Source organism: Rattus norvegicus, chromosome X, assembly GCF_036323735.1.
Source record: "Rattus norvegicus strain BN/NHsdMcwi chromosome X, GRCr8, whole genome shotgun sequence".
In the NCBI taxonomy this organism is placed as follows: domain Eukaryota; kingdom Metazoa; phylum Chordata; class Mammalia; order Rodentia; family Muridae; genus Rattus; species Rattus norvegicus.
Window position 1 is genome coordinate 143,810,679 of NC_086039.1, and position 25,035 is coordinate 143,835,713.

General features: G+C 38.8%; 1 protein-coding gene across 4 annotated transcripts in view; it reads right to left on the reverse strand.

Annotated features, from left to right (window-relative positions):
• Window positions 1-4,986: 4,986 nt before the first annotated feature.
• Cxhxorf66 (similar to human chromosome X open reading frame 66) overlaps window positions 4,987-25,035 on the reverse strand; it is a 40,219-nt gene continuing 20,170 nt past the window's right edge. The window contains exons 1-3 of one of the 4 annotated variants that reach the window (XM_006257601.5): window positions 11,179-11,344; window positions 9,108-9,240; window positions 4,987-6,028 (exon numbers count right to left, since the gene is read on the reverse strand). In XM_006257601.5, coding sequence (XP_006257663.1) covers window positions 5,089-6,028; window positions 9,108-9,240; window positions 11,179-11,284 — 1,179 coding nt within the window. In that variant the 5' untranslated portion in view covers window positions 11,285-11,344 and the 3' untranslated portion in view covers window positions 4,987-5,088. Of the gene's footprint in view, window positions 6,029-9,107; window positions 9,262-11,178; window positions 11,345-25,035 lie in introns of those variants that run through there. The other 3 variants (XM_006257600.5, XM_006257603.4, XM_006257602.4) reach the window with 3 other exon arrangements.

Here is a 25,035-nt window from a genome sequence, read left to right on the forward strand (position 1 = left end):
AAACACAAAAATCCCTTAAAGAATTACAGGAAAACGCAGTCAAACAGGTAAAGTAATAGAACAAAAGCATCCAGGATCTAAAAATGGAAATAGAAGCAATAAAGAAATCATAAAGGGAGACAACCCTGGAGATAGAAAACCTAGGAAAAGGAACAGAAATCATAGATGCAAGCATCACCAACAGAATAAAAGGGATAGAAGAGAGAATCTCAGGGGCAGAAGATACCATAGAAAACATTGTCACAATTGTCAAAGAAAATGCAAAAAGCAAAAAGCTCCTAACCCAAAACATCCAGGAAATTCAGGACAGAATGAGAAGATCAAACCTAAGGATAATAGGTATAGAAGAGAGTGAAGATTCCCAGCTCAAAGGACCAGTAAATATCTTCAACAAAATCATAGAAGAAAACTTCCCTAACCTAAAAAAAGAGATACCCATAGGCATACAAGAAGCCTACAGAACTCCAAATAGATTGGACCAGAAAAGAAACACCTCCCGTCACATAATAGTCAAAACACCAAACGCACAAAATAAAGAAAGAATATTAAAAGCAGTAAGGGAAAAAGGTCAAGTAACATATAAAGGCAGACCTATCAGAATCACACCAGACTTCTCACCAGAAACTATGAAGGCCAGAAGATCCTGGACAGATGTCATACAGACGCTAAGAGAACACAAATGCCAGCCCAGGTTACTGTATCCAGCAAAACTTTCAATTAACATTGATGGAGAAACCAAGATATTCCATGACAAAACCAAAATTACACAATATCTTTCCACAAATCCAGCCCTACAAAGGATAATAGATGCAAAACTCCAACATAAGGAGGGAAACTACACCATAGAAAAAGCAAGAAAGTAATCTAATTTCAACTAACCCAAAAGACGATACCCACACAAACATAATTCCACCTCTAACAACAAAAATAATAGGAAACAGCAACCATTGGTCACTAATATCACTCAACATCAATGGACTCAATTCCCCAATAAAAAGGCACAGACTAAAAGACCGGATATGTAAAGAGGACCCAGCATTTTGCATAGAGGAAACATACCTCAGTTACAAAGGCAGACACTACCTCAGAGTAAAAGGCTGGGGAAAAAATTCCATGCAAATGGTCCCAAGAAACAAGCTGGAGTAGCCATTTTAATATCGAATAAAATTGACTTTCAACCAAAAGTTATCAAAAAAGATAAGAAAGGTCACTTCATACTTGTCAAAGGAAAAATCTACCAGGATGAACTCCCAATTCTAAATATCTATGCACCAAATCAAAGGGAACCCACATTCATAAAAGAAACCTTACTAAAGCTCAAAGCACACATTGCACCTCACACGATAATAGTAGGAGACTTCAACATTCCACTCTCATCAATGGACAGATCATGGAAACAGAAACTAAACAGAGACACAATTAAACTAACAGAAGTTATGAAACAAATTGATTTAACAGACATCTATAGAACATTTCATCCTAATACAAAAGAATATACCTTTTTCTCAGCACCTCGTGGTACTGTCTCCAAAACTGACCATATAATTGGTCACAAAACAGGCCTCAATAGATACAAGAAGATAGAAATAATTCAATGCATCCTATCAGACAACCATGAACTAAGGTTGGTTTTCAATAACAACAAAAACAACAGAAAGCCCACATATACATGGAAGCTGAACAAGGCTCTACTCAATGATAACTTGCTCATGGAAGAAATACAGAAATTAAAGACTTTTTAGAATTTAATGAAAATGAAGGCACAACACACCTAAACTTATGGGGCGCAATGGAAGCCATGCTCAGAGGAAACTCATAGCGCTGAGTGCCTCGAAAAAGAAACTGGAGAGAATATACACTAGCAACTTTATGTCACACCTCAAAGCTTAAGAACAAATAGACACAAAGACACCCAAGAGGAGTGGAAGGCAGGAAATAACCAAATCAGGGCTGAAATCAATCAAATAGAAATAAAAAGAACTATACAAAGAGTCAACAAAACCAGGAGCTGGTACTTTGAGAAAACCAGTACGATGGAACGGACCAATCCCAGTAGCCAGACAAGATCCCCAGGGGAGGGGCGGGGCCACCTCCCCATTTTCATAGTTTTTGACCCACAATTGTTCCTGTCTAAATGAAATGCAGGGACAAAATGAAGCAGAGACCTAAGGAAAGGCCATCCAGTGACTGTCCCAACTTGTGATCCATCCCCCACACAGGCACCAAACCCTGACACTACTACTCATGCCATGTTGTGCTTGCACACAGGAGCCTAGCATGGTTTTCTTCTGAGAGGCTCGACCAGCAGCTGACTGATCCAGATGCAGACACTCACAACCAAACACTGAACTGAGGTCACAGCCCCATATGAAAGAGTTAGGGGAAGTGTTGAAGGCACCGAAGGGGATGGCAACCCCATAGGAAGAACAACAATGTCAATTAACCTGGACCCCTCAGAACTCCTAGAGATTGAGCCACCAACCAAAAAGCATATACAGATGGTCCATTGCCCCGGGTACATATGTAGTAGAGGACTGACTTGTCTTGCTTCAGTAGGAGAGGATATGCCTAATCCTGAAGATACTTTATTCTCCAGTGAAGGGTAATGCTGTGGGGTGAGGTAGGTGTGGATGGGTGTGTGAGTGGGTGGGTTGTGGACCACCCTTTCAGAGGCAAAGAGGATGGGGGAGGGGGACTAGGAAGAAGGGGAACATTTGAAATATACATAAATAAAATAATTTAAGAAAAATGTAAAAACTGAACAAAAACTAGAGTTATTTTTATTATTTGGCTAACTTAAGAGTGCCACATGCTCTGTGCTTGTTCTTCTGGCTTAACTAGGGAGATGATCTTGTTCTAATCACGTGCTGTTTACCCAGTTAGAGGTGGTAAGGGACCTCAATTATTCATCTTTTGCTCCTGCTTCATTAGCTACCAGTCTTGTCTGGTACTCATTGGCCCACTAGTCATCATTCTGTAGGTATCTTGAGAGTTGTGTACTATACTATGTTCTCTTTGTTCTTATGATTTTGTGGTCAGCTTATAGATTCACCATAGAGCTAACCCTACTCATAATTACCAAGTTGTAGCCATAGTTGTTCCTGGTTATTTAATATTTAAGAACTTGTTCACAGAGCAATCTGGAAGTCTCTTTTCTGAAATATATGAATACCTTTTACTGATAATTTACTCTGTTACAATTAGCTGCATTAGGATCAAGAGAATGTCAAAGGATAAAATAGTGTCTAACATACATTCCTGGTGAAATAGGGCTTAGATTAACCATCTGGCCTACTAACACTGGCTTAGAACCCTATCTTTCCTCCTGTCAGTTTGGATGTTTCATATCCAGATGCAAGCCATCCTCTTTGTCTTCCTTAGTATTCCCAATTTTACTGTTTTAATTTAATTCATGTGTATATGTGATTACCTGCATGAGTTTATGTATGTTACATATGTGCAGAAATTGAAAAGGTCAGAAGAGGAGGTTGTGTTCCCTGGAACTGAAGGGAATAGCCATGTGTGTGCTGGAAATTGATTCTGTGTCTTTTGCTAAAGTAAAGTACTCTTAACTGCTGAGCCATTTCTATAGCCCCCAATTTTATTGTTTTAACTCTACCCTTCCTTTGTAGCCCAACGTGTACTTTCATTTTAGTATTTATAATCAATGTGTAGTTTTCACCATGAGCCCCTTGCTTTTTCTATCTAGAATAAGTTGGTCGATGACTTAATTGCAACCCTTAGACTGATATAAGAGTGTTTTAGGAGTGTGTGCTTTAGGCGTGTTCCATTTAGGTGTCAATCCCTAGAGGAGAGTGTGGTGTTAGAATTGGTTGTCAGGGATTTTTCTAAATCATCCAGAAGCAAGCAGTATTAAGAATCAGTTTAGAGTCTATAACAAAAGAAGATAAACTGAGTTGCTAGTAAGTAGCAAATTTACTTCTCAGAGTTGTGAAGTCTGAGAAGTCCAAACTTTAGGCAGCAGCAAATGTCTTGTGAGGACCAACTCTGTAAGTTGTGGATGGGATTTTTTTGTGCTATCGTCTCACAGGGCAGAGACAAAAGCTCTTCGGATCCTTATTTTCATTCCTGGTGACTGTTTTCATGATTGCATTGCCACCCAAGGACTGAAGGTCTCCAAACCATCATATGCAGCATTAAGTTTCAACCACATCCAGGTTGGGACAAATAGAAGTATTCGATCTGAACAATTTCTAACCGGCACCATGTCACAGAGAGAAAGACTATGAGGTTTCCACATAAACATTAAAAAGTAGTGCTGGGCGTGTTGCTCAGTGGCAGAGCACTTGCCTAAATTGTGCAACACTCTGGAGTCCATTACCAGCACCATGTATTAAATTAAAATTACTTCAGGGAGTGGGAATATAGTTCTCTGGTGAAATATTTACCTAGAATGTACAGTCTCATGTTTGGTCACAACTTTAAAAATAAAAATTAAAAAATATATGTCTAGGGGCTGAAGAGTTGTCTCAGTGGATGAGTGCTTCTCCACAGGACCCATGCTCTATTCTCAGTATGCACGTGGTAGAACATAACTGTCTGTAACCCCCAGTTGCAGGGAATCCAGTGCTCTCCTCTGGCCTCCTTGGGCACTAGGTACACGAGTGGTACACAAGCATTATATAGAGGCAAAACACCCATACACATAACATAAAAATTTAATTGATGACCAAGTTCATCGGTAGACCACTGGACTAGCACGCAAGATACTCAAGGTTTCAGTGCTGCAGCACTGAAAAATAAAAGATAAGTAAATAATGTCAAATTGGGCCTTTTGTTAAGAGCTAATGCAAGAGAAAGAACAGTTCAGGATATCCATCCTAAACTTTCGTTCTAGATTTGTATGTGCAGGTAGAATGTAATTCCCATTCAAGTGACCACATCTAAATAAGATACACTAAATTAAAAAAAGATATACCAGATGAATTCTGTTCCCATGAGATGCGATGATAAATACAACAATAATTTGTAATGCCATGAATTTAATTACCTTAGAGATAAATAGCTCTTTACTTGATACTGATTACATGTGGATATTGTGTATGTAGATCAATTTGTTTTAAGTCCTTAATATCGGAAGGTTCCTTTATTTGTGATATCATCTTGACTTGTGTCACAAATAATGACTATCTCTGCGTTACTGTCTTCACTATCATACATTTTCATAGTATCATTGCTCACACTCTTCTGATAATAATTGTACTTGTATTCTGTATCATAGAAAGTGTGGAGACATGGCTTCATTTTCATTGAGCCACAAATATTTCCAGCATGGTTTTTCTCTGCCCCTGAAAGGTCATTGAGAAGAAATCCAGAAGTATTGCACACAAGGCATCTCTCCTTATAATGTCGGCAAGTTTTGGCTGCTGTAGGCTTGGGAAACAAAGTTTTTCCTCTATTCGCTGGCCTTTTTACCTCATAATGTCCATATGGCAGGTTGGGTTTCCTTATTCTGCATGGTTTGGTGAATGTGCTTTGCTTACATGGGATTGAAGAAGATGATTGTGTGATTTGCTTAGTTGAAGTTTTCAGAACAGCTAGCCAAGGTGTTACTTGCTTATCTGAACAGGATGAATTGACGTTACCTAATTTATAGCCATGGGTGATCTTCTGTGACTTTTTAATGTTGTGTTTCTTACATGTCCTTTCCATGTGAGATGACTTATGTAATCTTTTGGGGTCTGATGACTTAATTGACCTTTTTGACTCTAACAGTCTATTTGAAGGTTTTGGACTGCATGATGTAGATGACTTTTCTATATTTATGTATTTTGTGGTTTTTTGTACATTGGATGGTATGCATGACTTTTCTAGACTTGAAGGCTGAATTGATTTTACTATATTGTTTGATATGAGATGTTTCTCTTGACATGAGGGCCCAGATAGTTGGTCTGAATTGAATAGCAGAGGTTGAGCTTCTAGAATGTCCTCAGTTATCATATCAGGTTGACATGCTGATACTTTGGACACCCATGATGATATAGCTGCCATATTTTCTTTGTTGAGCCTGAAATGCAGAAAACTTGGGATGTCACAATTTAAAACCAAAAGTACAATTACTATCATCAGAAAATATGGTGCTAGCTCAGAGTGTAGATTTTTTCATATAGGAAAAGTAAACACAATTAAAAATTACAGTGTGCTGAGAGCTGAACTTTTTTTGCACATGTATATGAATTCATGATACATAACTTTCCTTAAAGAGTATTTTTACTATTTCAAAGGCATCAGGTACTTATTGTCAGTGTATAGACTGACACAAAGTTGTCAATAATAATAATAATAAAGACATGGTACGTGTACACACACACACACACACACACGCACACACACGAATATTACTTAGATGTAAAATAAATGAAATTGCCTGGGGAAATAGATGTATTTCTATGTAACTCAGGATAAAAAGGACAAATGTCACTCATATGAGAATCCTATCTTTAGTACTTTATATCTTGTGGGTTGAAACTCAAGAAAGAAAGAAATAACATGTGTGTGTGTGTGTGTGTGTGTGTGTGTGTGTGTGTTTTATACACCTTAGGGAGGAAGGATTAGGATTGAATAAAGGTAGAAAAAAGGTAGGGAAGGATAATACTGTGAGTGGAAATGTTTAGACGGAGAGGGAGGGCAGTTTGAATGGGAATTGAGCAGATGACTGTGTGGGATGCAGAAGGATTAACTGGAATAAAGGGAGTATAAAGAAACAATTTGAAAAGGTAGATCTACCCACCTACACAACAGCAGCTTGACTGTTGAGGGAATGGGGTCAACTAACTGTTCTCTCAATGGATTCTAGATTTTCTATATGAGGGATGGGAAGTGGACCGGTAAGACTGACTAAGGACCCAGGTAGGATGAAGTAATAGACACACAGGAGGAATGTACTTCTGATGACTAATTAAACTGACATAGTAGCATACAGCTTTCTAAATACCTATGTGTATACATACACATAAAAGCAGCTTCAGCCTTAATCAAAGGAGCCTCTCTTTACCATGAATAGTGGAGAATGCAGAAAATAAGTGATGGATGTGAGTCCAGTTCCATGCAAGTTACTTATACTACCACTTCTGAGAATAAGGGAATGTTGTGAAAGAGGTGGCCAGAAGTATGTAAGAGTCAGAAAATAAGACAAAAGGCTAAAATAAAAGGCCATTTCCTAGACTTGATGCAACTATAATTAGCATCAACTGTTGTTTCTGCACCAAGACCATGCCAAACACCCTGTCTCATTGTCCATCTATCCTCAGATGATCCTGCAACAATTTATATCAATCTAACTTGGTCCCCTTGATGATTAATCTCTGATATGTGAATGTCGACAAGGGTGGAGATCCTCAGCTCTTATATAGTCCCAAAAGTACAGAGAGTGGACTTGAAATCCGTCTTTGTAAACCAGATTAGGGTCTCAACTCTTAAGGGGAGAACGTTAGGTAGTTAAGACCATGTTAGTGGGCTTGGAGGGCATTGAAACAATGACCCTTTCTTTTCATCATCTTCCTCATCCAAAATTTCCTATCCTCCATAAGCCCTGTGATGACAATACAGCCCCTGTCCAGCAAAAGATTCTTACAAAAAATACAACTATTCCCTCGTTTCACCTATATAATCAAAACAAGTCATGAAATGTTATCCATAGTTGTGCCATTCTGTAAAACTCTGACATGTTGACTGAATAGTGACAATTTTGGAAACTAATATAATCAGATTTCCAGAATGGAAGTAACTTGCTTCTATAGATTCCTGCCTTCCTCTCTCTATCAAACTGTAGTAAGGAGATGGCCATGAAAGATGTTTATCAGTCGCCTAACATCCTTTAAATAGCTTACTGGTTACCCTGTGAATGACCAGCTGTGAGCTGTAAATGGTTATTTGGTGACTTTTTTTTTGAAACAAGAGTCTCATTTTGTAGCCTTAGCCACCCTGGAACTCACTATATAGATCAGGCTGACCTCAAATTCCTAGAGATCTACCTCCCTCTGACTCCCAAGTACTAGGATTAAACATGTGTACAACAATACTTGACTAAACAACAAAAAATTTATCATCCCCTCTACCATTTTCTGTCCCACAACTACCCCAGATTGTAAGCAAACAGTGAGCTCTTTCACCTGTAATTTAAAAAAGAATTAAATTATGTGTGTGTGTGTGTGTTTTGCTTGCAAATAAGTCTTTGTACGCTCTTTCACCTGTAATTTAAAAAAGAATTAAATTGTGTGTGTGTGTGTGTGTGTGTGTGTGTGTGTGTGTGTGTGTGTGTTTTGCTTGCAAATAAGTCTTTGTACCATGTCTGTGCTTGGTGCCTGTGGAGGCCAGAAGAGGGCAATAGAGCCCCTAGACATGGAGTTACAGGTGTTTGTGGGCTGCTATATTAGGTGCTGGGACTCAAGCTCAGGACCTCTTGTAGATCAGCCGGTTTTCTTAACTGCTAAGCCATCTCTCCAACCCATGGGCTCTCATTCTTACAAAAGAGATTTCTTCTGAAGAATGCCCCTCTCCCAAATAAAAGCCTGTATTATTGGGGCTGGAGACATCCCTTAGTGATTAAGAATACTTGCAGTTCTTGTGAAGAACCTGGATTTAGTTAATAGTACTCACACTGTGGCTTACAACTAGCTCTAATTCCAGTTCCAAGGAATTTGAGAGTCTTTTGGCGTCTGTGAGTACTGCACACACACGATGCACGTATGTATATGCAGACAAACACTCATAGATATAAAATACAATATTTTTTAAGCTTGAACTATTTTTGAGTTGCTTGTCCCTTGTCTGTCTTTCATCCTCATGGATCTTTCACTTACAATCCATGGAAAAAGCTGTGTATGGCAGCTTATCCATGTATGTCCATGCATGGGAAAGAGGTAGAGACAGGAAGATGGCTAGGCCATCCTGCCTGTGAGCCTGCCTCTAGGTTTAGTGATATACCTTGTCTCAATACAATAAAGCAGAAAGTAATTGAGAAGGACACACCTGAAATCTTCCTCTGGTTTCTGTATGTAAGCACACACCTGTGCACCTATACCATACTCCCCACATCCACACACATGCACACACAGGTTTTACATCCTTAAGTTCATAAAACTTACCCTCCTGGTGACTGGACCTCCTCAACCATACAGTTATAATGGAGTAGACAGAAACAGGTAAAGGTGAAGGCTATGATCATAATTCCAACTATGAAACCGAGAAGGCGTTTTCTAAAATCATCCAATTTTGCTCCTGTTGATTCAACGATTTCAACTGTAAAAATTGTACCATCACAAAATGTGTTAAGTAAACTAGTTTACTTCCACTTTGAAATTGGCTTGTCAGGTCTCTTTCTCAATGATTTTTTTAAAAAGATTTATTTATTAATTTATTATATATAAGTACACTGTAGCTGTCTTCAGACACACCAGAAGAGGACATCAGATCTCTTTACAGATGGCTGTGAGCCACCATGTGGTTGCTGGGATTTGAACTCAGGACTTCTAGAAGAGCAGTCAGTGCTCTTAACCACTGAGCCATCCCTCCAGCCCTTTCTCAATGATTTTTAAATGTATCTCTTTTACACAGAGAAACCCTGTCTTGAAAAACCAAAAACTTGTTTACTTTATGTATATGTGTTTGCCTAATGTGTGTGAGTGTTTGCTTGCATATATTTATATTCAACATATGCCTGTATGCCTGGAACCTGACAGAAGTTAGAAGACAGTGTCACATACTTTGAAACTGGAGTTATAATTCCTTGTAAATCACCATATGAGTGCCAGGAACTAAACTAGATCTGTGAGAGCAACAAATGTTCTTAACTCTTAACCAGTGAGTCATCTCTCTAGCTCTTCAGTGGTTTTTTTAAGCTTAAAAATGTTTCCATTATAATTTTTGTGTGTGTGTGTGTGTGTGTGTGTGCATGTATATGCAGGTGGACATGTGAGTATCCATCATAAATTTCCTCTTTGTGTGTGTGTGTGTATGTGTGTATGTGTCTGTGTACATGTGTATGTGCATGTGGACACATGGGTATCCATTATAATTTTCTTGTGTGTGTGTATGTGTGTGTATAAATGTATGCGAATGTGGACATGTGACTATGCAAGTGTGAGTGCCCATACATGTCCTTGTGGAGGTCAGAGGAAAACTAGTTGTTTTCCTCTATACCTCCTCCTGCCTCCCCCATACCTCCCATGTGTATGTACCATTTGTGAAGTATGGAATTGTCTGTGCATGCCACAGTATACATGTGAAGGTCAGAGGACAAACTTGGGTGTTATTGCCTGTCTTCTACCTCGAGACAGGGTCTCTTCTGTTTATAGCTACACTGAATACCCAAGCTATCAGATTCATGAGTTTACAGGATTCTCCAGTCTATATCCTATCTCACTGTAGGAACACTGGGGTTATATGTGCCAAGCCTTATGTGGGATCTGAATTCAAGTCATCATACTTGTGCAGTAAGTACATTACCCACTGAGCCCTCCAGTGTAATTTTCTTTCCTGAACACATCCTGGCTATAAATGTCAAATGTGAGTTGTATCTCTAGCTACACTATAGTATTATTTGTATTACTTCTGACTCATGGGGGATTATCGCAGTAACTAAAATTTTGAGCATAGGCTTGCATAGGTGAGTCAATTTAAGTTTTTCTAAATGAATTTATGTGATAGGAAACAGGACAGAATAAGAAGAAACCATGCTTATTCTCAATGGTGTGCTAGGAACAACCACTTCAGAGGCTAAGAATGAGGAGACATTTTAGGCCATCATTAGGACTTGAAATAGTAAGCCTGAAGAACACAGTGAGAACTCGATTCCAACAACTAATCCAAATAAAAACAAAACCCTGGTACTTACGTCCTACAGTAGATTTATCCATATAAGTTTGTCTAGTTTTTTTGGCACACTGCGTGTGAAAGGGAATTCGGGTGTGTATGTGTGTGTGTGTGTGTGTGTGTGTGTGTGTGCTGTAACTCTGTATTCTTTTTTTGTAATTCTGTATTCTTTATGTTTAGAATTTTAACATAGAACTGAAAATATCAGCTATTATACTCAGAATTCTTAAAGACCTCATAATAGTAGACCAATTATAACAGTGTTTTTCTTAACCTGGCATTCCTAATATTATAATAAATCAATAACATAATAGTATTTTTTAAACTTTAAGCTTAGGCACATACCTGTAGTATTGGCAGTAGTAGCAGTAGATGATTCGTTAGTTTGGTTTCTATCTAAACAATTTATTGTCCAAATGGACAAGAATAAGACATAAATATGAACCTTCATAGCCAGAGTGTGGCTGAAATGTTTCTTTGGCTAAGGTTACTGCTGTATCTTATTTGCTTCAGGCTGGTCATGGGGTTTGTGACATCACTGTCATTTTGCATCAGACTCTGACAACATAATCTCACCGTGGAAAAGCAGTAAGTTTTGGCAGGGATATTATCAAGTGACTTTTCAAAATTTACATTTTTTGTTTAAGAATGTTTTGTCTGCACGTGTGTCCATGCACCAGACTTGTGTACTACACACAGGGACAAGAAGAGAGTGTCAGATCCCCTGGAACTGGAGTGACAGTTGTTAGCTACCGTGTTGGTGCTACAAATTGAATCCAGATCCCCTTTAAAAGTTGCCAGTGCTCTTAGTCTCTGGAATCATTGCTCCAGCCCCTCAAGTGACTTTCCACCGTTTATTTTGTCTAATTAAAATCAAGATTAAAGGATTTTTCTTTGATTTTTCGAGACAGGGTTTTTCTGTGTAGCCCTGGTCATCTTAGAACGTTCTCTATAAACCAGGTTGTCTTTGAACTCAAGAGATCCTCCTGCCTCTACCTCCTCAGTGCTGGGATTAAAGGGGTATGGCACCACCGTCAGGCAGATTAAAGGATTGTTAATCACAGATAGTGTACTGGCTTAAGTGACAATGACTTATAGGAGCACATGTTTGCATACTTGATTCCTAGTTGGTAGAATGATTGACTTGTGGATCATATGTGAGATCTCAGCTACTACTATTTGTCATACCTGCCTGCCTGCTGCTGTGTTCCCTGACATGATGGTCATGGGTTCTCATCCTCTGGAACCAGGAGGCCCAGGTTAAATGCTTCCCCATCCCACTATTTTTTTTGAGACATCGTTTCTCTGTGACCTCACCTGTATTGGAATGAATGATTTCTTTTATTAGTTGCCTTGGTCATGGTGTTTTGTCATAACAATAGAAAAATAACTAATAGAGGTGTTGTGAGAAATTGTGTTAGTTGTCAATTTGACACATTCTAGAATCATCTAGGAGATGGACCTTTGAGCATGCCTCGGAGAGATAATTACCTTGGTTATATTAATTGATGTTGAAAGTTACAGCAATTGTGGCCAAGAAAGTACATTGGACATTTCAAGAATAATCTGGTTCTGGACTATGTAAACAGAGAAAGTGTTCTGAGCTTTAGAATTCACACATTTCTCATTCTGTGTTTTTTTCTTTTTGATGGTAGATGTGATCACATAAGATTCCTGCTGCTTTGACTTCCCTGGCATGGTGGACTATAACATTAAACTGTGAGTTTCAATAAGCTCTTTTCCCCTTCTATTGGTTTTACTAGAATATTTTATCAAAGTTACAGGAAAAAAACTAAGGTAGACATGAAACAGAATTTATTTTCATTTGAAACAGGGTCTTTCTATGTAGTGCTGTCTATCTTGGAACTCATTCATAGTGAAGGCTTTGAATGCACAGAGATCTGGTTGCCTCTGCCTCTTTCCTGAGTGCTAGGATTAACGGCATGGGTCACCACGCCCACCTTGTGAAGAAGAGATTTAATCAGATGATTCAATCAAGAGAACTACTAAGTGGAACCTAAAGAATGATGAAAGGCTATTGAACATCTAAGATTATATAGGTTGGGCCACAGAGCTATTTGTATATATTGTACTCTTCAATACAAAAGAAGAATGACTGAGAAAGAGACCATCAGTGTTTTTATTCTCAAAAGGTGAACCCTATTAATTACTGTCAGGAGCCATCTAGGAGAGGTTAAAGGTATGCAAGGATCTTTTCTGGAGATGGCCCGTCCTTCCGCATGGTTCAGTAGGTAAACCCTGAACTGCAGGGCCTTCAGACATCTAATATCAGGATAGATTCTTAATGCTGATAAGCCTTTTCCTATCACCATTACATAGCTTAGTGGTTCCTGGGCATCAGGTCAACCTATTGAGTAAATTTCCTGCAGATCAACATGAAGTTGAACTTTCACAAATTAATGCTGTTTAGATGAATTAATGACTTTATAGAATTCTGAGTTTGGTTAAAATAATTTTATGAAGAAAGTTTTTGGGAGATGGTTTTAGCTGTTTTGCCAGAAAGATGTAATAATGTCAGAATCAAGAATAAATGTGCCCACTCCTCATAGAATAGCAAGTAGAGGCTGCAAAATAAGGAATACAATGAGCTTTCAGAACTATAATAAAATGAAAAATAGTCTTGGGATAAATTTGTGATCAAGGAAAAAATTCATACTAGGTCAGAGCTAAGGATGAAGCCACAGGTGTGTGTAACTATAATTCTTTCAAAATCCACTTTTCACGATAATGGTTCTTAAATACTTTAACCTCCATTTTAGCCCACTGTCCACCAGAGGTAGTGTAAAACAAAAGTTATTAGGATACAGGGGAAGTAGAGCTGTTTAGAAATTGTGCTTTGGAGCAAATCCCATCTGCATTGTCAGGAGATCAGCAGTTCAGTTCACAGGTCAGCAGCCGCAGCTAGAGCCACTTGCATACACTTTACAAATATACAAGCAGTCCAGTTCAATAGTGTTGGGATAGCAAACATGAATCAGCAGTGTTGGGACAACTTAGTAGAGACAGCCAGGCCTCAGCATGAGTCAGCAGGAGGAATCAGGACCAAAAGGGATGCCAGGAGAAGTTCTTTGCCATGCCTTTCTCAAAGAACTTGAGATCAGCGATGATAAGAGGACCAAAAAGCATTGCAATGCTAGCTATGCCAGCAAGCCCCTCTCACAGTCCATTAAGTCCTATTTATACTCCCTCCAAATATCATGTGTCCTCCACATGTCTGTCTCATCGCGTGTCTTACCTCAGTACATGAGCCTGTCTTAGCAAAACTCCATGTGAGTCTGTATCAGCTGATATCACCCTAGCCATTGGCCCAGGACCATGGAAGTGGCAAGAAGCTGCCAGCACACCACCAGAAGTGTTTGGTGTTTCTCTCCATGGAGTTACGACAAATAGAGCTCAACTACGCACTGTAAGGTGAACCAATACATGCGTGTTGTTAGTGAAGAATCCTTCACTATGTGTCCTTTCATGTGCTTGCTTTAGCAAAACATCCTTTCACCTGTGTCTGCTTCCGTGAAACGTTCCTTCATGTGTTTGCCTCAGCAAAACTCCATTTGAAACAGATGACTTTCCAAAGAACCCGTAAGTTCCATTTCACGTGTGCTCTATGATAAAAGCAAAGCCATGTGAAACTATTGCTTTGAAGTTATAATGAGCTTATGGAATGAAACACTGTGTTGGATTTTCTATCAACAACCCTCTGTGACTCCTCTTTTGTATAATATTTTACATATAAGGTAATTTTTCTAAAGAACTTTGTCTAAGAAGGTATAAAAAGGCCAGAGAGAAGAAATAAAGTGGTGGCATTCGGCTCTGCCCCATCCACCTAAATGTATATATGAATGTGCCTGTTTGCCTGTGTGTGTGTGTGTGTGTGTGTGTGTGTGTGTGTGTGTGTCCAAGTAGGACACAGAGAGAACTTGATACATGAGCCAACCAGGAAGCAGGAATAACTATAACATTCAAAGCTTGCTTCCCCGTGATCCACTTTGCCAGCTACACTGCATTTCCTTTAAGTGCTACAACTTCTCAAACACCACTAGAAGCTGGGAACCAAGTGTTCAAAATATTAAGACTGTAGGGGGACATTTTATATCCAAATAGTAACCAAGGCCATCACCTTGTTTTCAGCAAGTCCAGAGACACAGAGAAAAAGGTGCGAGGTGGGGTTTAGCAAATGAATAGTGAGTTGACTCCTTCATAGAAGGACTTTTTGAGTGGGTTATTCAGAGGTATAGAGAAGAGACTGCAATTCTGGTGAATCCAGAAGTGGGGACCCTAGTAGTCCTGTAGAATATATTATGGAGCTATAAATTGAAGTTCTGAAGATGCTTTATCAAAATTAATTTTTCAGACTTGACCTTGGTTGAGTAGAACCGTATGATGGTAGAGAGAGAGAATATTGGGAATAAGGAGTCAGAATTACCTCAGGTTATCCTGAACCACTTTTAAGACCCATTTACTATCTTATTTATTATACATATTTATATATATCATAACCATTTATTATATATGTTATATATAACCATATATATCCCTTGGAATATAGTGCTACGTTTGACAAAACTCTAGTACCCACTGACCCTAAAACCAAGATTGATGACTATTCCTGGTTGTCAACTTGACTACATCTAGAATTAACTAAAATGAAAGCAGCTGGATACACTTGTGAGGGGTTTGTTTTTCTTAATTAAGTCATTTCAAGTATGAAAACACACTTCTAATCCGGATCTTTGGAGATGGGAAGATCCACATTTAATCTGGATCACACCTTCTGCTTCAGCCTATACAGAGGACATTTAAGAAGGATGCTCACTTTCTTTGCATGCTACACACACACACACACACACACACACACACACACACACACACACACACACAGAGAGAGAGAGAGAGAGAGAGAGAGAGAGAGAGAGAGAGTAATTTTTTTTCCGGAGCTGAGGACCGAACCCAGGGCTTTGCGCTCGCTAGGCAAGCGCTCTATTGCTGAGCTAAATCCCCAACCCCTGAAATCATTTTTCTAGTTTCATGTTCTACCATCTCAGTTAGGATTTCTATTGCTGTGATAAAACACCATGACCAAAAGCAACATGGGGAGGAAATGATTTATTTAATTTTACAGTTACACATCACAGTCTATGATTAAAGAAAGTTAGGGCAGGAACCCAAGGGAAGAACCTGGAAGCAGAAACTGAAGCAGAAGCCATGGATGAACACTTCATAGTAGTTTCTTGACCATGGCTTGCTCATACATCTTTCTTATAAAATTCAGGACCATCTGACTAGGGTGGTACCTACCCACAATCAGCAAGGCCCTCCCATGTGAATCATTACTCAAGAAAATACTCCACAGATTTGCTACATGACAATCTTCTAGAGGCATATTCTCAGTTAAGATTCCTTGTTCCCAGATATATCTAGGCTTTCGTAAAGTTTACAAAAAACAATTAGTATACTGACATACATATAACACGCATAAAATTTAAGTTTATATTGCATAGCTGAGAGAAAACATGATTATATTTCATTCTTCCAGTCATGTATTTTTTTTTCATTTTGGGGGGTATTTATTGGATATTTTTATATATTTACATTTCAAATGTTACTCCCTTTCCCCACTCTCCCATCTTCCCTCCCTGTCCCCGTGCTTCTATGAAGATGCTGCCACTCCCACACACCCACTCCCACCTCAACACCCTGGCATTTCCCTACACTGGGGAAACAAGCCTTCACAGGACCAAGGGCTTCTCCTCCTATTGATGCCAGACAAGGCCATCCTCTGCTACATATGCAGCTGGAGCCATTGGTCTGTCTAAGTGTATTCTTTGGTTGGTGGATTAGTCCCTGGGAGCTCCGTGGGATGTGGTTGGTTGATATTGTTTTTCTTCCTATGGCGTTGTGAACCCCTTCAGCTCTTAAGTCTTTTCTCTAACTTCTCCATTGGGGTCTCCATTCTCAGTCCAATGGTTTTCTGGGAGCATCTGCTTCTGTATTTGTCAGGCTGTGGCAGAGCCTCTCAGGAGACAGCTGTATCAGGCTCCTGTCAGCATACACTTCTTGGCATCAGCAATAGTGACTGGGTTTGGTGTCTGTATATGGGATGGATCTCCAGGTGGGGCAGTCTCTGGATGACCTTCCCTTCAGTCCCTGCTCCCCCACTCTTCCTGTATTTCCTCTCATATTTCCTTTACAGAGTAAAAGGTCCTGTAATCTGTTACATGGTAGGACAAGCTATTCTGGAAAACTAGAATAATGAATTCTTGGGGCATGATCGTTCATATTTGGCTCAGAATAAAATGTTTTATGTATAACAAGAAAATTTTCGAAGTAAATTTCACTCTAATTTATTATCAATATATCTTTGATTTATACCTATATACTTGATTTAGATACTTTTACACCTAGATTTGTGTAAAAAATTTTTATCTAGAAAGGGGTCATGAATAGCCAAATTTTAAGAAACATTGATCTATGAACTTTTTGAAAGCTACATCTTCCCTTTATGCCCCAGGTTTTTCTGTTTAGAAGAATAATGTCTTTTCCACCAGCATTGTATTTTGAAAGAATATAAATTTGGTTTTACACAGTCAGAGTTATAGAGAAAATTTACGTTTGGATGAATTATATGTTAAATTTTACTTATTTGCAACCTGAAGTTAGAAGAAACTCTAGCGTTGATATCAGAAAAAGTTGAGAGTTTTAGAGTTAATTATGATTAAATATGTGTATTAAAAACATATGACATTTGGAGGTCAGAGACAGCAGATTTCCCTGGAGCTGGAATTACAAATGGTTATGAATTGTTCAGGGTGGCTTCTGGGAACTTAACTTGGGTCGTCTGCAAGAGCAGTGTGCACTTTAATTGCTGAGCAATCTCTTTAGCCTGTAAATAACTATTAAAATGGATTAAAGAATCATGCTTGGAGCTACATTCTTATAATTCTAGCATTTGGAAGCAAAGGCAGGAAACTCATGCATTTAAAGTCAGCTGGTGAAACAGTAAGGTCCCGTCAAAAACAATTCCTAAACATTCACCAATACCGACAACTATATGGTAGAGAGAAATAAAGGAAGTGATTTCTTAATTAGGGTTTCTTTTGCTGTGATAAAATACCATGACCAAAAATAATTTGGGGAGGAAAGGGTTTATTTTAGTTTACATTCTATATCCCAGTCCATCATGAAGGTAAGTGAGGGAAGAAATTCAAGCCAAGAGTCTGAAAGCAGGAACTGAAACAGCCATGGGGGTATGCTGCTTACTAGCTTGTTTTCTTAGGGCAACCAGGACCACCAAGCCAGGGATGGTACTACCCACAGTGAGCTGAGACCTTCCACATTAATAACTAATTAAGAAAATTTTATACAGCCGGATATTATGGAAACATTTTTTAATTTAGGTTTCCTTTTCTCAGATGCCTGTAGCTTGTGTCAAGTAAAAACAACAACAACAACAACAATAACAACAACAGCAACAACAAAACAACAACTAGTCAGCACAGGGAGTAAGGGTAATCAGAATAGATTTAACCATGCATGAAATTGTCAAAATTTACATTTAATTAATTAAAACATTGAAAATAGAGGATAACAGTGACTAAATTTGTCTGTCTACCTACAACATTCCATGTATGTATAGTCATAAGACTATTTAGCCAAGGTCAAGCAGTCTGCAGGATCTTTACTATAGATGTAGTAACTTGAGTTCATATTAACACCATTTACAGAGTATTTTTATGTACCAGACACCAAGATTAATGCTCTAGATCTCTAAATTACCAAAGTACAAGTCCTTGTACTCAAGTAACTTATACCATGTAGGGTACACAAGTATGATAATGTAAAGTGACTATCTTCATGTTAAGTAACATATGTTGAAATGATCATTCTAACAGTGTTTGGAAAGTGTGCACCAGGAAGGAAGTCACTCTGTAGGGAGACTATTTAGAAAGAAAGAGAACACGATTACCAAAACTGAGGTGTTGAGAATAAAGAAAAATGGATGAATCTGAGAAATGTTGAAGAAGCTAAAGTCTTGTATTTTTCCTCTGAATTACTGGTGGGATGATGGAAAGGAATCTTAGAGGTGCTCAGGATGTAGATGTGGGCAATTTATCCCTCTCATTAAATAGAGAAGCCAGGAAGTGAGATCTGAAGTGAATGAGATTGGAAGAAGAGCTAAGTTCCATCTGAAGTTTTGTTTGAGATTTCCATGAGATATTCAAATACAGATGTCCATGATCTAGTCAGGTCATCAGCATCTGGAAGAGGGCTTCCTGACATTCTTTGTGCTCTTAGAAGGCTGGGAAGCCTATGGGCCTTTTCTCAGAATAATATTTAAAAATGAATCAAGTGAAAGGACTATAAAGAACAGAAATCATGCTGAGATACTATTATCAAATAGAGATATTGTGATGTAGTAACATATGTATTTGTTAATTAATTAAATAAAGAGATCTGAGGGTAAATCTAATAATACCTACAAGCTGAAATAAGTATCAATATTATTTTAATCTATCAGCAACAACTACAATATATTGAAATATTTGTGATTCCTATTAATGATGAAGTCATATATATTGACTTGTTCTCTATAATAATAATTTAAAGAAATATTAGCTGTTCACTAATGATTACTAAATATAAAAGTTAACATTTTTATCCTTGAAGATGGGTCAATAAAGTGCTTGCAGCATAACCACAGGATCTACATTAGATCCCTAGTAACCCTTTAAGCAAAAACTGGGAATGATTGCCTTGTAATACCAGTGCCAAGGAGATAGGGACAAATGGATCTCTGAGGCTCACTGTCCAGCCAGCCTAGACGAATTGGCGACCTCCAGGACAATGAGAGACCCTGTCTCAAGAAACCATGTGATGATTGACATGAAAGACAGTACTTGATGAAAGTCAACTATGGTTGACTTCAGGCCTGCACATACATGGTTACAATATATACCCATACACACACACACACACACACACACACACACACACACACACACACACACACACACAAAGTATGGTTGGTTTTGTTCGGTTGGTTTGATCTTGGTTTTTCAAAACAGGCTTTGTCTGTGTAACCCTGGCTATCATGGAATTTACTCTCCAGACCAGGCTGGCCTCAGACTTAGAAATTCACCTACCTCTGACTCCAGAGGGCTGGGATTCAATGTGACACCAATGCCTGGCAAAAAATTATGTTTTTATCTACTGTTTATATGCAAATTCTATTCACAGATCTATGTCAGAAACTTAATCTAGATGCTAATTCAAGTTTGTAGAAGTGGATAGGAACAACCGAGAGAGAGAGAAAGATAAAGGAGAATGCCCAAGACCAAATTCCGAGAATCTGTGTATTTAGACTTTGGATAAAAAGAGGCTGATCCAGGAAAGCAAATGAAATGCCCAAAATATTCATTGGAGCAGTGGAGTCAGAAAGCAGAGCTCAGCGGGTTTCAGAGTGATTGAGAGCCGAGAAAGAGATAGGAGTTTGTTCCTTAGTTATTTTTCTATTGCTGTGATAAAACACCATGACCAAAAGCAACTCATGGTTGAATATATTTTCTTTTTTTTTTCCATCTTTATTAAATTGGGTATTTCTTTTTTTTTTTTTTTTTGGTTCTTTTTTTTCGGAGCTGGGGACCGAACCCAGGGCCTTGCACTTCCTAGGCAAGCGCTCTACCACTGAGCTAAATCCCCAACCCCAAATTGGGTATTTCTTATTTACATTTCAAATGTTATCCTTTCCCAAGTTTCCAGGCCAACATCCCCCTAACCCCTCTCCCTCCCCTTCTCTATGGGTGTTCCCCTCCCCATCCTCCCCCCATTACTGCCCTCCCCCAACAATCCCGTTCACTGGGGGTCCGGCCTTGGCAGGACCAAGGGCTTCCCCTTCCACTGGTGCCCTTATTAGGCTATTTATTGCTACCTATGCAGTTGGAGCCCAGGGTCAGTCCATGTATAGTCTTTGGATAGTGGCTTAGTCCCTGGAAGCTCTGGTTGCTTGGCACTGCTGTTCATATGGGATCTCAAGCCCCTTCAAGCTCTTTCAGTTCTTTCTCTGATTCCTTCAACCAGGGGTCCCGTTCTCAGTTCAGTGGTTTGCTGCTGGCATTCGCCTCTGTATTTGCTGTATTCTGGCTGTGTCTCTCAGGAGAGATCTACATCCGGCTCCTGTTGGCCTGCACTTCTTTGCTTCATCCATCTTATCTAGTTTGGTGGCTGTATATGTATGGGCCACATGTGGGGCAGGCTCTGAATGGGTGTTCTTTCAGCCTCTGTTCTAAACTTTGCCTCCCTATTCCCTCCAAAGGGTATTCTTGTTCCCCCTTTAAAGAAGGAGTGAAGCATCCACATCTTTCTTGAGTTTCATGTGTTCTGTGCACCTAGGATAATTCGAGCATTTGGGCTAATAGCCACTTATCAGTGAATGCATACCATGAGTGTATTTTGTGATTGGGTTCCCTCACTCAGGATATTTTCCAGTTCCATGCATTTGCCTATGATTTTCATAAAGTCATTGTTTTTGATAGCTGAGTAATATTCCATTGTGTAGATGTACCACATTTTCTGTATCCATTCCTCTGTTGAAGGGCATCTGGGTTTTTTCCAGCTTCTGGCTATTATAAATAAGGCTGCTATGAACATAATGGAGCACGTATCTTTGTTGTATGTTGGAGCATCTTTTGGGTATATGCCCAAGAGAGGAATAGCTGGGTCCTCAGGTAGTGCAATGTCCAATTCTCTGAGGATCCTCCAGACTGATTTCCAGAATGGTTGTACCAGTCTGCAATCCCACCAACAATGGAGGAGTGCTCCTCTTTCTCCGCATCCTCGCCAGCATCTGCTGTCACCTGAGTTTTTGATCTTAGCCATTCTCACTGGTGTGAGGTGAAATCTCAGGGTTGTTTTGATTTGCATTTCCCTTATGACTAAAGATGTTGAACATTTCTTTAGGTGTTTCTCAGCCATTCGGCATTCCTCAGCTGTGAATTCTTTGTTTAGCTCTGAACCCCATTTTTTAATAGGGTAATTTGTCTCCCTGCAGTCTAACTTCTTGAGTTCTTTGTATATTTTGGATATAAGCCCTCTATCAGTTGTAGGACTGGTAAAGATCTTTTCCCAATCTGTTGGTTGTCGTTTTGTCCTAACAACATTGTCCTTTGCCTTAGAGAAGCTTTGTAGTTTTATGAGATTCCATTTCTCGATTCTTGATCTTAGTATAGCATAAACCATTGGTGTTTTGTTCAGGAAATTTTTTCCAGTGCCCATGTGTTCCAGATGCTTCCCTAGTTTTTCTTCTATTAGTTTGAGTGTGTCTGCTTTGATGTGGAGGTCCTTGATCCACTTGGACTTTAGCTATGTACAGGGTGATAAGCATGGATCGAACTGCATTCTTCTACATGCTGACCTCCAGTTGAACCAGCACCATTTGCTGAAAATGCTATCTTTTTTCCATTGGATAGTTTTGACTCCTTTGTCAAAAATCAAGTGACCATAGGTGTGTGGGTTCATTTCTGGGTCTTCAATTCTACTTCACTGGTCTATCTCTCAGTCTCTGTACCAATACCATACAGTTTTTATCACTATTGCTCTGTAATACTGCTTGAGTTCAGGGATAGTGATTCCCCCTGAAGTCCTTTTATTGTTGAGGATAGTTTTAGCTATCCTGGGTTTTTTGTTATTCCAGATGAATTTGCAAATTGTTCTGTCTAACTCTTTGAAGAATTGGATTGGTATTTTGGATGGGGATTGCATTGAATCTGTAGATAGCTTTTGGTAACATGGCCATTTTTACTATATTAATCCTGCCAATCCATGAGCATGGGAGATCTTTCCATCTTCTCTAGATCTTCTTCAATTTCTTTCTTCAGAGGCTTGAAGTTCTTTTCATACAGATCTTTTACTTGCTTGGTTAAAGTCACACCGAGGTATTTTATATTATTTGGGACTATTATCAAAGGTGTCATTTCCCTAATTTCTTTCTCTGTTTGTTTCCTTTTTGTGTAGAGGAAGGCTACTGATTTATTTGAGTTAATTTTATACCCAGACACTTTGCTGAAGGTGTTTATCAGCTTTAGTAGTTCTCTGGTGGAACTTTTGGGATCACTTAATTATACTATCATATCGTCTGCAAATAGTGATATTTTGACTTCTTCCTTTCCAATTTGTATCCCTTTGATCTCCTTTTGTTGTCTGATTGCTCTGGGTAGAACTTCAAGAACTATATTGAATAAGTAGGGAGAAAGTAGGCAGCCTTGCCTAGTCCCTGATTTTAGTGGGATTGCTTCAAGTTTCTCTCCATTTAGTTTAATGTTAGCAACTGGTTTGCTGTATATGACTTTTACTGTGTTAAGTTATGGGCCTTGAATTCCTATTCTTTCCAGGACCTTTATCATGAAGTGGTGTTGAATTTTGTCAAATGCTTTCTCAGCATCTAATGAAATGATCGTGTGGTTTTGTTCTTTCAGTTTTTTTATATAATGGATTACGTTGATGGTTTTCCGTATATTAAACCATCCCTGCAGGCCTGGGATGAAGCCTACTGGATCATGGTGGATGATTGTTTTGATGTGCTCTTGGATTCGGTTTGCAAGAATTTTATTGAGTATTTTTGCGTCGATATTCATAAGGCAAATTGGTCTGAAGTTCTCTTTCTTTGTTGGATCTTTGTGTGGTTTAGGTATAAGAGTAATTTTGGCTTCATAGAAGGAATTCCATAGCCCTCCGTCTGTTTCAATTTTGTGGAATACTTTGGATAGTATTGGTATGAGTTCTTCTATGAAGGTCTGGTAGAATTCTACACTGAACCCATCTGGACCTGGGCCCTTTTTGGTTAGGAGACCTTTAATGAGTGCTTCTATTTCCTTAGGAATTATGGGGTTGTTTTACTGGTTTATCTGTTCCTGATTTAACTTCGGTACCTGGTATCTGTCTCGGAAATTGTCCATTTCCTGCAGATTTTCAAGTTTTGTTGAATATAGGCTTTTATAGTAAGATCTGATGATTTTTTGAATTTCCTCTGAATCTGTAGTTATGTCTCCTTTTTCATTTCTGATTTTGTTAATTTGGACGCACTCTCTGTGTCCTCTCGTTAGTCTGGCTAAGGGTTTATCTATCTTGTTGATTTTCTCAAAGAACCAGCTTTTGGTTCTGTTGATTCTTTCTATGGTCCTTTTTGTTTCTACTTGGTTGATTTCAGCTCTGAGTTTGATTATTTCCTGCCTTCTACTCCTCCTGGGTGTATTTGCTTCTTTTTGTTCTAGAGCTTTTAGGTGTGCTGTCAAGCTGCTGATATATGCTCTTTCCTGTTTCTTTCTGCAGGCACTCAGCGCTATGAGTTTTCCTCTTAGCACAGCTTTCATTGTGTCCCATAAGTTTGGGTATGTTGTACCTTCATTTTCATTAAATTCTAAGAAGTCTTTAATTTCTTTCTTTATTTCTTCCTTGACCAGGTTATCATTGAGTAGAGCATTGTTCAACTTCCACGTATATGTGGGCATTCTTCCCTTATTGTTCTTGAAGACCAGTTTTAGGCCGTGGTGGTCTGATAGCATGCATGGGATTATTTCTATCTTTCTGTACCTGTTGAGGCCTGTTTTTTGACCAATTATATGGTCAATTTTGGAGAAAGTACCATGAGGAGCTGAGAAGAAGGTATATCCTTTTGCTTTAGGGTAGAACGTTCTATAAATATCTGTTAGGTCCATTTGGCTCATGACTTCTCTTAGTCTGTCTACGTCTCTGTTTAATTTCTGTTTCCATGATCTGTCCATTGATGAGAGTGGGGTGTTGAAATCTCCTACTATTATTGTGTGAGGTACAATGTGTGTTTTGAGCTTTAGTAAGGTTTCTTTTACATATGTAGGTGCCCTTGTATTTGGGGCATAGATATTTAGGATTGAGAGTTCATCTTGGTGGATTTTTCCTTTGATGAATATGAAGTGTCCTTCCTTATCTTTTTTGATGAATTTTAGTTGAAAATTGATTCTATTTGATATTAGAATGGCTACTCCAGCTTGCTTCTTCTGACCATTTGCTTGGAAAGTTGTTTTCCAGCCTTTCACTCTGAGGTAGTGTCTGTCTTTGTCTCTGAGATGTGTTTCCTGTAGGCAGCAGAATGCAGGGTCCTTGTTGCGTATCCAGTTTGTCAATCTATTTCTTTTTATTGGGGAGTTGAGGCCA